The sequence below is a fragment of the Staurois parvus genome, unplaced genomic scaffold (assembly GCF_062004578.1).
Source record: "Staurois parvus isolate SC_StPar_1 unplaced genomic scaffold, SC_StPar_1.0 ptg000472l, whole genome shotgun sequence".
NCBI lineage: Eukaryota > Metazoa > Chordata > Amphibia > Anura > Ranidae > Staurois > Staurois parvus.
Window position 1 is genome coordinate 804,681 of NW_028318268.1, and position 16,749 is coordinate 821,429.

At 39.0% G+C, this 16,749-nt stretch overlaps 1 protein-coding gene across 1 annotated transcript in view; it reads right to left on the bottom strand.

Moving 5' to 3' along the window:
- The window catches only part of FURIN (furin, paired basic amino acid cleaving enzyme), a 337,561-nt gene that overhangs the window by 145,347 nt on the left and 175,465 nt on the right, over positions 1-16,749 (bottom strand). The window contains exon 3 of the mRNA XM_089689379.1: positions 12,938-13,036. Coding sequence (XP_089545505.1) covers positions 12,938-13,036 — 99 coding nt within the window. The remainder of the gene's footprint in view (positions 1-12,937; positions 13,037-16,749) is intronic.

Here is a 16,749-nt window from a genome sequence, read left to right on the forward strand (position 1 = left end):
AGCAGTTCTGTACAGCACTGAATACAGTCACAGGGGCTACATCAGTGTATAAAATAATTGCATCTGGCTGGATACACTGGTAGCAGGAGGAAATCATAATTCTGAGTTGTTGCGCTACACATGTTGTCATCAACACACCATCCGGCATCCTGGATGCAGGAAAAATTGAGGAAACAAAGCATTTCATGAGCCACTTAGCCCAGGTACATTGAAATCTGACTGCAGTTTTATGCAGTTTAAAGCACTCAATGAGCTCTATTACATTTTATATGTAGAACATCACTAAATTAATGTATTTTAAAATGTTTTGTGCACTCTGCATTAAGCGAACACAACAGGTATTTGCAGTCTAGAAATCTTTGAAACCGTGCACAGATCAGTTAAAATGTTTTTAATTCAATAATAAAAATGTCATTACATATATACTCCTAGATTGTAAGCTCTAATGAGCAGGGTCCTCTGTTTCCTCTTGTTCCAAATTGTATTGTAACCGTTATGTCTACAGTCATTTTGTAAAGCGCTGCGCAAACTGTTGGCGTTATATAAATCCTGTATAATAATATTATACATATACACACACGCGGGGGGGAAAAAAAAAAACCTGTCCACAGCAAATAAAACAAACACCATCGTAAAATATCATCCAAATAACGGATCACACATCGAAGACGCTCAACTCCAGCCAAGGTTCATTGCAATGGCCACACGTGCTCACTTCCAACCCAAAACCATGGTCCCAGAATGTTTCTCCCACAACAGAGGATCCCCATGATTACGCCCTACTGTGGGTGAAATATGTTGGGGGCAAAGGTTTGGGTTGGAGTGAGCGGCGTGCTGTCATTGCACTAAACCTTGGCTGAAGAATGCCTGTTGTGAGTGAAACTGTGATGGATATGGTAAAATGCCTATTTGGGTACTTGTTGAATATATACATTGTTCTATACATATCTACTTTTATATTTTTATATTTTTCTAAATGTTTTGTATGAATATATATATGTGTTGTGTGTATATCTTTTGCCTCCTGGTCTTTGTAGTCCTCAACTCATAAATGGCGGCTCAGCAACCCCTCCCATCGAGTGAACTTGAGAACAAAGGAAATATTTCTTTCCAGAGATAAGACCTAGGAGAAGATCACGCCTATATTCTGAAGTAAGATTGTTTTCGTGTGAAAATGACCAATCAAAGACTAATATAATGCTAATGCTGCTCTCACGTGACTTTTACATCATTTTGCATATATAAACTCACTTTTTCATTCCAATAAACTGGAAGTATTCACAGACTGAACTTGTGAGTCAGTGTGGGTTTTCTTCAAGTGCGCGCACATTCCAGAGCTAGCATGATTAATTAGGACAGGAACAGATAATCACCGGACACTTAGTCCGCACTATATCAAAACATTCTGGGAGCATGACTTTGGGTGGGAAGTGAGCACGTGTGGTCACAATGAACCTTGGCTGGAGTTGAACGTCTTTGGTGTGTGGCCCATTATTTGAATCGTGAAAAACAGTAAAGCAGGAGTTGACTCCAGGGCCTTGCCCCCCAGCTGTCTGCAGGGATTCAAAGAGGATACAGGCTGACCTGTGAGTGGTAAAAGGGGTTGGATTCATCAACCATCAAATAAGATATAATAAATGTAACTATACACATCATTGTTTTGTCTCTAGGGGGACCCCCCCATTGCATAATGTAATGTGGGTGCCTAAAAGTACAAACACAGGCTAAAACTTTCTTTTTTATTTTACCATCCCTCCCTTTCACCCACCTCTAACCCATGCTGCTAGCCATTTTTCAGCTTACCTTGTGAAGCCATACATACTCACCTAAGTCTCCCTTCTAGGTCCAACGCTGCCATCGGTCCAGGGAGGGGTGGGTGGTGGGGGTGGGGTTGGGTAGGTAGGGCTACACTAACCCAGCACTGTGATGCCTTCCCTGAGATCAACAGTCCACTGCTGTTAATGTGCCAAAGTCTGCTAATCAGATGTATTATATTGCATTTCATTCAATAAACGTGTTGTATCATTTTAAACCATTGATGTTTAGACTGTGTGAAACGATGGCAAATTTCCCAACTTGTACCATATTTGCCTAAAAAAGCTTTCACGAAAGCATTTACAGAAGTAATTTGGTTTTATACGCAGACGTTAAATAATTGGTCCACATCACTTCTTATGTGGCAGACTGCTGTGTTAATTATTATTATTATTATACAGTATTTATAAAGCGCCAATAGTTCGCTCAGCGCTGTACATTACAAAGGGGGACAGAACATGTGACAGAACAATACCAATACAATGCAAAACATGAGGGGATTGAGGGCCCTGCTCTTTCGAGCTTACAATCTAGGATTTATGCCACAATACATTTATTAACAGTATTTGCTATAATGGGCAGACTAGTCGCAAATATTCCCAAAGTGAGAAGCAGCACTCGCAAACTTTTAGCCGCAAAAGTTAGAGCAGCCGCTGTGAACAAGTGGTACATTTACATGGTGCTACATTTGGAATTAGACCATAAGTGTTCCTCAAGGTATCTGCATACTTATTGAATCAGCTTTGTGCTCGTGATGCTACTTGATTTATGGAGCACACAATTTTCAAAGGAGAACAGCTGCCACTTGGGTAGGAGATATTTATGCATCTGCTGCAGTGAAACCTAAAATCCCAGTATGGAACTTTCCTTCAAGATGGCAACTACTGCTGTGTGGTTTGATTATGGGGCACAGCAAATCTATACCCCATATTGACCTTATGCACCAAGTTTGATGAAGAATGTTTTTCTCTTCGGACCAAAAAAACAAGCAGATAATCTTCCACTAGTATAAGTAAGTAATTCTTCCTTTAGATGACTAAGGCTCAGTGTCGATATTTATTATATTCTTAATTCACAATGGTGGTACAAGGACTTGCAATTCTTCAGGAATCTGAACACAGATGTTGGCATGCACCCAATTTAGAAGGTCCCGATTTACCAAAGTACGTTGCTACCACATTTCCGATTTATCCAAACCCTGCTTCTTTACTAGATAGAAGCCTGCTGTAAGATGGGAGTACAACATGAATGATAAGACAGATGATATACAGGATATCATACAGCACTGCAGGGCAAAGAATAGTCCTCTCTTCTTCAAGCGGACCAATATTGCACACGTATTGCTAGTTATTATGTAGTACATGTTGGAGCACTGGCAAACCTTGCTGTCTTAGAACTTGTCACTGATCCCCGTGGCAGGGATGCTACCACCAGCACTTTTATCAGCTTGAAGTTCATAGATTTTCATTTGTCTTGGATAGGAACATGTAATGAGAAGAGGCACAAAGGACCGTTGTGAGAATTTTCTTTGATCTACAATACTGCATACTTTGCTGAATGCCTGTTGTGTGAAGAGAAAAGGACTAGAATTATCCCAACATCAGAAGCAATCTGCAGAGCTAAACCACAACATGCCTGGAGAAAGAATGGCATCTGGAGGATGGCACATCACTAGATAACGTCCCTATTTCCATCTCATCACAGAGGAAATGGTCAAGAATCAAATTCCCAGTGAGACTGTCTTTTATCTGATGCCGTAGTATTAAAACAAAGAAAAAAACTACACAGAACTATTATGACCCACATGATTTAGAAAAAAAAAAAGACAATTAAATATGGCCAGTTGTAACACATCCTACAGCTCTAGGCATTTCCTTCACATTCATATAGTATAAAATAAAGCTGTGTTTAATATTGGGGTAATTAGTTCTTGGAAGAACAGAAAACCACATTCTTTGCCATGAGCCCATATACTTATTCACCAAGTTGTGTCAATAAAGGCAGCTACTGTAAAGCAGGGGGTGTCAAACTGGCAACCCTCCAGCTGTTCCCAAACTACAAGTTTTTTTAGTTTTGGATAGAGTGGAGAGGTAATATTACACCTGACAGGTTTTTATTGCTGTCAAAGTCCCCCGTTAGGGAAATTCACCCTCTATTTGTCCTGGTGGCCATTGTCACCAAAAGTGAAAGAAAATCCCAAATTTTAATTTTTCACCAGAGGAGGAATAAAGGGGAAATCTTCCAATTGTAACAATGAGGGATTGAGTAATTCCTCTCACTTTCTGTTTTGGCTATGGGATAGAAAGCAAAGTGAAATGTCCCCAATGGGACAGAGATTGCCCACTGGCCAAACCCTCCCCCCCCCCCAAAAAAAAAAATGAACAGGTGATATAACTGTTTCATATGTTATTCAAAATTAAAAAAAGTTTTGGCTTTAGTTCCAATTTAAAGCATTACATTGGTCTAGTTTAGACACATGGGATCCTCATAGAAGCTGGAGATCACTGTAGTAGGCACTAGCTTCTGAGTCCTTCAAGGTCGTTTGTGTGGCTACATTCTCTACATCACTGAAGTAGTGATGCCTACTACAGAGATTTCCAGCTTTCACAGGATCGACCAGCTACAGCACGTGCATACATATATTGACATTAGCTGGACCAATGTAGCTATGCAAAATTATATATAAGTAAACTTCAACTTTTATAGTATCCATCAAACATTTGTGCAACTTGAATAATATACCCAGCTGAAACCAAAAAATATGTATTTTTCCGGTTACAAATACCACACTGCCTGGCCTCTACTGCATTCAGCATGCAACAAATTTGGTCGGTAGATAAGACCATATGTTGTCCTGGTCTTCACAATGAACAAACGTATTCGTCCAATCAACATTTCATCCAATTACTGCAATGTGATCTGAAATTCATACACAGTAATTTGAAATATAAATTAACTGTATAAAATGGGCATCTTTAAACCTTTTCCAAGTTAGTCAAAACATTTTCTCTGGTAATGAGACCACTAAAGACGAATGGTCAGGCCTCCAGATCCCATTATTCATGTAATCAACCAGTAATAGTAGCTGCATCCAACAAATAAAATAGACTTCATAACCCAAAACCTAAAAATCCTAGCTAGCAGAGGCACATGCCATTAAATTATGAGCAAATATGGACAGTCTTTCCCACCTTTGCTTATTTATAGTACAGAAAATTAAATACATTTCTACAGTTCATCTTATGTGATTTAATAGCCAAATAATATTCAAAAAGCAAGTACCTCTGTGCAAAGCCACAGCAGATGCTGTCCAACTGCTAGCCACTTTCCATCTCCAGTTTAGTGATGTTGAACCCATTTATCTATAACCATTTTTTTTTTTTTTTTTTTTAACCAGAAGGGGATTTTCTGCGGTCATCGAAAATAAAGCAACTTGTGTGATATTTTGTTCTGTTAAAATCCTCTGAGGTCTAGAGCTATCAGGAAGCAAAGTTTCCAAGACACAGTGGTAGGACCAGGACCAAGATGAGGAACAATTTCTTCCAAAATGATCAACAGACTCCATAGACTGGACTAGTATGTGTATAATAAATATCTCATCACTATATTTTCTCATGGATAAGTTGAGAACCCCAGCATGGATAAGAGGTTATGAGGAAAACAGAGGGGTTGGTTTATTTGGGACTATAGAAATTTGCAGAATGGTGTGACTCAATGTGTTGGATAATTAGACCATCTATTAGGGTCTAGTTAAATGTCAAGGTAAAATAAAAGCACACTTTCGGGCAACACATAGAAGCTTTCTTTATGCTACCTAATGCTAACCAAAAAATACTGAAGCTTTGCAAGAGATAGAAAAGCTCACACAAATATATTAAATGTCAGTTCTCTGATCCCAAGCACCCACAAGTGCACACTGGCCCATACAGGGTCAGAAGGAAAGCAAAGAGAAGTGTACTGTCCTAACACCTGGGCTGTATAACTGACCTTCCCAAAATTTTCAGCAACATATTTAGAAGTAGAACTGTAGGCAAAACCTTTTTCTTATTTTGAATAGAGCAAGGAAGGGTTATAATCCCTCTCAGATTTTGTATTGCCATCTGTGTTCCAGTACAGAGATTTCTCTTCACTTCCTGCCCCATAGCCAAACAGGAAGTGGAAAGGAATTCCTGCAAATTAAGGGAATTCTTTGGGGACCCCCAAGTCACCAAAACAAGTGTCCTTATCGGAAGATTTCCCCTCTATTACTTTTCTGGGGACAACCCAAAATTTGGGATTTTCTTTTACTTTCAATGATAATGGTAAACAGGACAAAGAGGGTGGGCACACAGACAACAATAAAAAAAAAACTTATTTGGGAAAACATTTTGTCACAATGGGCATTTTATTTTTTTTACACCAAAAAAAACCAAAACAAAAAAACCACAATAAGGCTCACTGGTACAAGGGGGCATCCTAAAATATACATGTGAGGCATGTTCCAGGATCAAAATATTGTTGTCCAAGTCAACTGGTGCACTGCAGTCAAGACTTGATGGAACACAAGTGCTGACCAATTAGGCTATGCTCCTGTGCAGACCAATCAGGATATGTATGTATATATAAAGAACCAGCGCCACGGAAATGATAAAACAGTAAGCTGCAAAACCTAACCTATAAACTTATAGAATATACAAAACTTCAAAAAAATAGGTTGCGCTTAAATACATACAAAAGTGTAACAAAAAAATAAACAACAAAACAATAAGAAACAATATTTTAAATCAAAATAAAATCCAGCAAAAACGAAAAAGTCCATAAGTTCAAATAATCAATAATGTCCAAAATAATTCATCACCAAGTAAATCCACCACCAAAAATGGTTAAATAGAACTCACCAGAGTAATATGCTGATTGTTGAAAAACCAGCATATAGTACTTGTTATTCTGGGAGAAATGAATAATATGGTGACAACACCACTGACGAAATGAGGGATGAACTCCAACAGATGATGTGCTGCAAAGTTGGAAATCCACTCCAAACTAAATACTAAATCACCTTTGGAGTGGATTTCCAACTTTGCAGCACATCATCTGTTGGAGTTCATCCCTCATTTCTTCAGTGTTGTTGTCACCATATTATTCATTTCTCCCAGAACAACAAGTACTATATGCTGGTTTTTCAACAATCAGCATATTACTCTGGTGAGTTCTATTTAACCATTTTTGGTGGTGGATTTACTTGGTGATTAATTATTTTAGACATTGATTATTTGAACTTTTTCGTTTTTGCTGGATTTTATTTTGATTAAAAATATTGTTTCTTATTGTTTTGTTATTTATTTTTTTGTTACACTTTTGCATGTATTTAAGTGCAACCTATTTTTTTTAAGCAATCAGGATATGTGCCCTGTAAAACCTGAGGACAAAAGTTTACATTTTGATCCAAGTTTCAATCAGATTAATAAAGAGCACTCTTGTCTTAGTTATTTGTGCAGTCAAACTGGATTTTTAGGTGTTCAGCTATTATATAAAAAAAAGGTAAGTTGAGGTTTATCTGTGTTCAACATAGTGGAAATGTTTCCTGGATTTCTCAGCGGCTCACTGAATGAATTTACTTGTTGCCTAGAGATGCAGCAGCATGCAGTTCTATTTATCCAGATCATCTCTTTTAAAAATGATCAGGGCATACCGAAGCAGAATGATAACACCTGCAAACAAACAAGAAAAAAAATGGCGGATGTCAACCCTCCAACTATCCTCAATACTCAAAAATCAGCCCCAAGGAATGCTCAGGAGTTGCAAGATTAGCAATTATTGAAGACCTCCTCAAACAAGACTGCACTCTAGTTTACACAAGTAGCACGCTGGTAGTCCATTACATATCTCTACCCATGGCGCAGAGCACTGGCAGAATCAAGGCACTCTTTTCAGACTAATTTCCCAGCCAGTTAAATACTCTTGAGGATTTAGAAAATTTTCTTGTAATGTAAGCTCTACTTCCGAGCAGCCATTACTACAGCAATTACGATATCATATATAAAAACATAAGTATCCGTGGGACTGCTTCGCCCAGATTAAACACATACGCGTTGAGTTAAACATACTACAACGGTTTAATCAATAAGACCTTTACTTTAGGGCGATTGCATTTTTCTAAGAAAGTCAATTACATCGATGGGCTGATAAAGAAAAATTGATCCAAGATGTTGCCTCTGCCATTAGGTAAAACGTAATGAAGGGTTAAATAGGAAAGCGATTACAGTTTATCTACTCCCAGCAGGACAGAATGTTACAAAGATTAAAAACCATCTCCCATTACTTTATATGGGCTGATTCCTTATAAACTGCTTGATGCGAGCAACGAAGAGGAAAGGAAGAGAAGATATTATAAAAAAAAAAAAAAAAGCCAACAGCTATTGAAAGCAAAATCTTCCCACTTAGCAAGAACGGAGAGAAATTGTCTGCTTTAATCAGGAAAATTGCACATAACCGTTGCGATGCTTTGTCGGCCAAGGAAAAAAAAAATGTGTGTATATAAATAGATGAATAAAGACCTCTTAGAAGAGGTCAGCAAGCACAAATTGGCAGTCTAATAGAAAAGATCCTCACAGCGCACGTGCATCGACAAATAAACAAAGACAGATGCTTTACCAAGATTTGTCTGACGAGTCTGTGCGTTGGTACGCAATCCAGCCAGGATTGAAGCTAAGGGGGCACGAGTCTCTGTGAGTGACTGCATGGCTGGAGAACAAGGGGGGGGGGGTGGAAAGGATTCAGAGCAGAAACATATTACGGAAAATAAACTGAATCAATGTGTCTGACCTCTCGCAGAGAGGAAAAGTGACAGCTGAGTTAATGTGATGGAGCCAGAATCTTCTCCATGGATTATGATGAAATAGAAGCGTGGGTGAGTGTAAATAAGAGCATTCCCAATATCCTTGAAACAGATCATTACACATGTCAGGCAGGCTCACGCCATCTGTGTGGCAATGTTCCACACTTCTTCCAAGTTCCCACAAGAGCTCTCTGGTTTTACAAGAGCGTTCATGCTTCTGCTGTGAAATACAATACTATTGTAATCGGAGATTTATTTTATGGAACGACTGCTGGCATATTACCAGATGATGAAAATATCTGGGAATAAAAAATATATATATGTGTGTGTGTGTGTGTGTGTGTGTGTGTAAATCATTCACAGAATAATAGGCCAGATGCCTGCATAGACACAATATTGCTAATTTTCCTCAAATGTTCTCAACAAAATTTGTCTTAAAGGGTAAGTACAACTTGGCAACACTCTTCTGAATGTAAAGATTCTACCACCTCCGCCTACTTATCACAGCTGTTATACAGCATAAAGCACACTGAGTAGGGTAAGGAGTGCTGCGATCATTGCGATTTTATTTTGTTTTTGAAACAAGCAAGCGATGAAACCCAAAGTTCACTTAAAGTTGAGTCTGAGTGGGCAATTCACAGGAAATGTTAGCAGTTCAGTGGAAAATGACCCAACACATTAAACTATTTGAACGCGTCTCCAGTGGGCAATGCACAAACAATGTTAGCAGTTACCCAACCACTAAGAAATCTTTTAACTCATCTGAAACACATTTGCCATTTTGTGTTGGTAATGATCATTCTGCGGGTAGTTCGTGGAGAGCTAAAATAGCCTTTGTTATTGTAAAGTATTTACATTAGTTACAACAGAACATTCACTATTACGTCTATAATATGCCAGAACAATTTTTTTTTGTTCATTTGCCTTTGCTCTTGTTGTGTACACCAGTTTCTCTCAACCTTTTTTCAGTCAAGTCACCCTTTAAAATTATGGATAATCTCAAGGCACCCTTTAAACTTTTGCACAATCTCAAGGCACCCCATTCTAAAATGGAAAAAACTATTCTACACACATCCACACAAATAGCACACCCAACGTTAGAGATGATATATTCTTTCAAAGTAAATACATCTTTGCACACTGGTACCGACTAGAATTCCTCTGCTAATGTGACCCCAGTGCTGACGGAGAGGGGCAAGCAAGGATGATGTGCATGCACCCAACATCCTTCCAATCAACTGATGATGTCATTGGTCGTTATGACCAGCAGCTAGGTGGTCATAGAAGTGCACAATGAAAACCTGTGGCTTTCAGTAATTAAAAAGCAGGATTGATCCACCTGCTGGCGTGTATACAATTTTTAAGCATTTTGCCAGGGTACCCCTGAAAAAGCCTGAAGGCACCCTGGTTGAAAAAAGCTGGTGTACACTACACAGGGGCCATATATAGGTATAAAAATAGATTGTACTAGAAAGAAAAAAGATAAGAAATCTAGGCTTAACTGCCACTTACTAAGACTTGTCATCTTTAAAACAGAAAACTAGTTCAAAGTAATGGAAGATGCTTTCATACTCCTAGAGCATTCCCTCTGCATTTAATAGGCTTGATTGATAAAAACCTGAGCAAGGAAACTAGAGAAAAAGTATGTCACTGCTTATAACAACCAATCAGGATTTATATTTCATGGTGTATAAGAATAGAAGAAATGATTACTGTCATAGACAATAGGTCTACTATACAGTATTTCAGTGGTCTGCTCCAGAAGTTAGTGTGGGAATTCTGGCATTTGCCATGTCAAGTTTAACCAAGACCTTGACAAAATGTAACTTTCTGATGACAGCAATAAATGATTTTAACCCCTTGGCGCTGGCGCCTCCTGGGCCTTTAAGGGTTTCAGAAGCTGGGAGGTGGGGCGGGGTTTTAGGGTCACATGATCGGAAAAGGTCCCTATCGAAAGAGGAGATCGGGACCTTTCCGTGCATACTGGACATGTGTGCTGGGAACGCGCAGGGCGCGAGCTCTTCGCACATATGTTTTTCTTAATTGCACGCAAGTGTGCGGCCGCTGAGCGTCAAGGCCCAGATGCCAGGAGGCCGCACCTATGAATGTGGCCGGTGCGAAGAGGTTAAATTAGATTTAAATTTAAAAACCTAACAAGTCTGGATTGACCGCTTTGGACAAAAACTCCAGGTTTGCACACTTTGTAGCCTATCTGGATTTGTTTGAACAAATCTGCAACTGTGAAATTCTACAGCATCAAATTTGCCTAATCTAACGTTCTCCACCTAGTTGTACAATATATTCCAAGTATTAAAAAGTCCCTTTGAGCTATTGTACACGAATTTACAATCTATTGAAACCACAGATAAATTAAAAGTTAGTTTTCCTACATTATAGCTGTTCAACCTGTAAAGTTGGGTAGTAAATTCCTGAACCGCCAGAATCTATGGTATACAGTGGATATAAAAAGTCTACACACCCCTTTTAAAATGTCAGGTTGATGTGATGTAAACAAATGAGACAAAGATAAATCATTTCAGAACTTTTTCTACCTCAGTTGATTAACAAACTGAAATCTTTTAGGTGGAGGGAAGTAAAAATAAAAAACTAAAATAATAGGGTTGCATAAGTGTGCACACCCTTAAACTAATACTTTTGTTTTTATTACAGTACTCAGTCTTTTTGGGTATGAGTCCATCAGCATGGCACATCTTGACTTGGCAATATTTGCCCACTCTTCCTTGCAAAAACACTCCAAATCTGTCAGATTGCGAAGGAATCTCCTGTGCACAGCCCTCTTCAGATCACCCCACAGATTTGCGATCGGACTGAGGTCTGTGCCATTCCAAAAAACTTTATTCTTCTTCTGGTGAAGCCATTCCTTTGTTGATTTGGATCTATGCTTTGGGTCGTTGTCATTCTGATAGATGAAGTTCCTCTTCATGTTCAGCTTTCTAGCAGAAGCCTGAAGGTTTGGAACCTTGATTAAGGCCCCAGTTTCAGCTAAAGAAAAACAGCCCCAAAGCATAATGCTGCCACCACCATGCTTCACTGTGGGTATGGTGTTCTTTTGGTGATGTGCAGTGGTTTTTTTTTTTTGCGCCAAACATATCTTTTGGAATTATGGCCAAAAAGTTCAACCTTGGTTTCATGAGACCATAACACATTTTCCCACATGCTTTTGGGAGACTTCAGATGTGTTTTTGCAAAAATTAGCCGGGCTTGGATGTTTTTCTTCATAAGAAAAGGCTTCCGTCTTGCCACGCTACCCCATAGCCCAGACATATGAAGAATATGGGAGATTGGTGTCACATGTACCACACAGCCAGTACTTACCAGATATTCCTGCAGCTCCTTTATTGTTGCTGTAGGCCTCTTGGCAGCCTCCCAGACCAGTTTTCTTCTCGTCTATTCATCAATTGTGGAGGGACGTCCAGTTCTTGGTAATGTCACTGTTGCGCCATATTTTCTCCACTTGATGAGGACTGTCTTCACAGTGTTCCATGGCATATCTAAAGTCGTGGAAATTCTTTTGTACCCTTCTCCTGACTGATACATTTTAACAATGAGATCCCTCTGATGCTTTCGAAGCTCTCTGCAGACCATGGCTTTTGATGTAGGATTTGACTAAAAAAAATGTCAGGAAAGACCGACTAGAACAGCTGAACTTTATTTAGGGTTAATCAGAGGCACTTTAAATGATGGCAGGTTTGTACTGACTCCTATTTAACATGATTTTGAATGGGATTGCTTAATTCTGAACACAGGTACATCCCCAGTTATAAGAGGGTGTGCACGCTTATGCAACCACATTATTTTAGTTTTTATGTTTACTCCCCCCTAAAACATTTCAGTTTGTTTTTCAATTGAGTTGTATAGTTTATAGGTCACATTAAAAAGGTGGAAAAGTTCTGAAATGATTTATCTTTGTCTCTTTTTTTTACATCACAGAATCCGGATGACATTTTAACAGGGGTGTGTAGAATTTTTATATCCACTGTAGGTGTGTATCCACTACTACACAACTAGCAATGAGCTAGTTACCAATCACAGAAGAATGAAAGGGGTCATTCAGGTTGAACAACCACAAGAAAACCCTGAAATAGCACCCTTAGACTCAAGAAATGTAAAATGTATTTGATTACTCTACAGGTAATATAGAACAACCATTTAAAACGAGGATAGGTAAGCAGGGAGAATTGGTTATGAAAACAAGTTTTTCAATTTTTACACTTTAAAGTCATAAAAAGCAGAACATTTTAAAACTACAGGGTTGCGTAAAGAAAGACAAGGAGGAAGGCTTACCTGAGGTTCTCGGTCTAGCAGAAAGTTTCTGGATCTATGAGGTGCCAAGGATCTTTTCACCACAGCCCGATGTTGAAAATGATAATAGTCTCCAAAAATCTGGACAAAAAGATACAAACCATTCATTACAATATGAACTTATAATTTGAATCATACAGTATCACCACTGGTACCTAGTAAAGTTTTGCTTTCTTCTTTTCTTGAGCCCTTCAGCTCCCAGTGCTTGTTGGTTGAGCAATTGATCAATGATTGCCTACGTTTCAATTTGATGCTTGTTTATTTTGGGGGGGTTTAGATGGGACCTGTGTGCCATGGCTTGTTACTTGGAAACCTTATTCAATAAATGCATTGAACAAGAACTTATAATTTGACTGTCAATGGAATTATGAGTTTAGCAAGGAATTTCTTGATGCTATTGCTGCAGCATTTTTTTTTTTTTTTTTTTTAGTGTCATGTCTAATAAATTATGGTATCATTTCTGCAGCACTTCTAAAGATAAATAGGAATTCTTCATGAATAAATGCGTAAGAAATCTTAAAACAATGTGACTTACGTATACGCAAAAGAAACTTTCCGTGACTTCTTATGCCACCCCCATTTTTTTTAACCCATATTAAAAAGGAAACCTTTAAAATTTTCCAAATATTTAAAAATAATGGTACATTCATACTCCAGTCAATGGCTAAGCTCATCTGTATCATGAACCACTGGCAGCTGAGGTATGTAGATATCAGTAATTCATGCTCGTTATAGAGAAGACAGCAGTGTTTGTTGTGAAGGCTTCACCTTTACACTGTGCAAAAAGCCAAGCCGGTAGAGCCCAATGGGAAAATAATGATCTCTGGGGACAGTTCTGTTTTGTAATTACACACTAGTGAGCTGTTTATAGGCAAATACATAGCAGTGGATTGTGTAAACATTGGCAATAGAAAGGTTTGTTTTAAGACTTATATTTTTCGAGCTGCTGTAATGAGCAACCACTTCAATGTTTTTTTAAATTAATTTTATTATAATTATGGCTGTATTGTACAATTTAAACAGCAGATGAAAACTCAAAGCCACATTACAAACTGATAGTGTTATGTGCAGTACAATGTGTTCTCTCGGTGGATAATGGCTTCCAAGAGCAAAGCTGAAAGTAGTTACCATATTCCAGTTTTTCGTTGGATTAGCAAGGTATTAACAAAGGTAAACATTGAGAATGCACACCGGAAATGCAACCAGGACAACAGCCATGCCTTAGACGTCACATCAAGTGGGGAGGCAACCATGGAAAAAAGTGTCAACAAAATAAGGACTTTGCTCCATTTATCAAAATAAGGACTTTGCTCCATTTATTAAAAGTGTAAGTCCACCTTTTCACAATTTTTTTTTTTTACATGAAAAGGTGAACACTCCACACTTCTCCAATTCCCCCCTTCCCCATGCAGTCACCTTTCAGACCCCACTGCACTTCTGTGGATGATTAGTTGTCACTGCCCATACAGCCCGTGCAACAGCCTTTGTAAACTGCTCTCTGCTTTTCTTTTCTTAAGGATGCCAGGATGGATCAGAGCAATCCTGATTTGTCAAAGCGCATATGTTCAAGCGCATGACCAATCAGAATTGCTTTGATCCATCCAAAAAGAAAATGGTGGCTTCCAAATCCCTGGACTGCTGAGCCAACTGTGAGCATTGACAGGGCAGTGGCAGCTAATCATCTATGGAGGTAGGTGTAGCAGAAACAGGGGGTGGGATGGGAAGGATGTGGGGTGTTCGATCAACTTTAGATTTTTTTTTTTGTGAACGGTGATGCTAAAAAAGTTAAAATGCCTGTTATTTGGTATAGTTATGATTATGGTCAACAATGCGAGTGTTCTTTTCAGCTCATATCCCTCGCATTAACAAATCTTATGGCCAATACCGATCATGGTTTTGATGGTATTACACTTAAAATATGCACACCGCAAAAATAAAATATTTTACATATCTTGAAAGATGACCTATACATGTGAATGTAGCAGGAACATTCATCAATTATGTTGCATGGCAAGGCAATGCTAAACAGGAGCAGTGAGTCATATCACCAGATATATTTACATATTTCCCCACTGCTGTTCTAAAGTAGGACTGGAACAGAATAAAACCTGCCTCGACCACTATTTAAAGCAGACATTCATCCCTGCCCTCAGCTAATTACTGAACTCCTCCACTCTTCCTACCACTCCATCCCCCACAGCTATTTCCTCCTGTACCACTATCCCCTCCCTCCTAGATTGTAAGCTCCAAGGAGCAGGGCCCTCGAACCCCTCGTGTATTGAATCGCATTGTTACTGTACTGTCTCCCATTATAATGTACAGCGCTGAGCAAACTATTGGCGCTATATAAACCCTGTATAATAATAATCCTGTTAAAACAACTTTTTTTCTTCCTCCCACAATTGGAGAATATTTCCTTATATTTTTAATTTTTAAAGGTTTCTAGCCTTTTTTTGGTGCTGCATGATAGCACTTCTTTCTCTCTCACCTAGGCGAGAGGGAAAGTAGAGACTCCTGATACCTCCTGTAATGTCCACGTCACACATCCCAGGAGGCAGTTGATTAGCAGATCCATGCGCACTGCAGTATTCCACATGTACACAGATGTGCCACACATCTTTGGAACCCAACAAAGACCTGCAGCACATCTGTGGGGGTGCACACATACCGCAGGTATCAAGGTCCAAAATATGAGCTCTATGAGCACATGCGCGGAAGACCCCCAAACATGCACAGATGTGCCACAGGTCTCTGCCAGGTGCCAATGACTTGGCAAGACCTTTAGCACATCTGCTCACTTGTGAGATGTTCAAAGATGGCAGCCCAGGTAAGGAGGAGCAGGACCAAAATATTGAGGGACTGAAGTCCCTCTTTATTTTGGCATCAGTTTGATGTGTAATTTTATCTCATCTTGAGTCCTTAATCTGTCTAAATTTGCAGGGGCCACAAAAAAACTACCACACTACATTTACTAAATAGGACACACTCTGATTTGTGTCTAATTGTGTCACATTGATAACTGATCCCCACTATTCTCTTCTTTGAAACAAAATCCTGAATGCAATAAAAGTAAAAAGGTTATCCTTTTTTTTTCCCCCAGATTTCCTCAGCTAGAACTATTCTTAGTATATACATTCTACTGCTATGACATGTCTCTCTATCATAGGAGATGAGATTGGCTGTGTAATAAATCTCACCTATGTAGCGAACGCAGAGAACAGATTTCTTGCTGGAATTGCATTCATTTAATTGATACATGCGTACTTGACAAGTTGGGTTAAGTGCCAAATGCAAATCAGTGGGCTGTTGTGGTAACCTACTGGACACCTAGAAGACAGCTAGAAAACCTTTAGAAGACCTGCCTGCCATGCTGTGTGATAAATTGAGAGCGGTTGTCTATAAGACATCTACAAATCTGGCGCAGGTCAAAAAGCAGCAAGAGAAACTGAACGCTCTCATACCAAAGTTTTAAATTGGCAGTTACGTGCTACAACCAAATCAAAAATATCAAAATAATAAGAAATAGAAAAATAAAATAAAAAACTGGAAAGCGAACGTATTCAATTATATCTCAATCTGCATTCATTCCGCTAAACCAGGGGTGTCAAACTGGCGGCCCTCCAGCTGCTGCGAAACTACAAGTCCCATCATGTCTCTGCCTTTAGCAGTCATGCTTGTAAGTGTCAATCTTGCAATGCCTCATAGGACTTGTAGTTTGGCAACAGCTGGAGGGCTGCCAGTTTGCCACCCGTTCTCTAAAACAATTCCCTACATTTTAGTCTAAGGAAATCTAC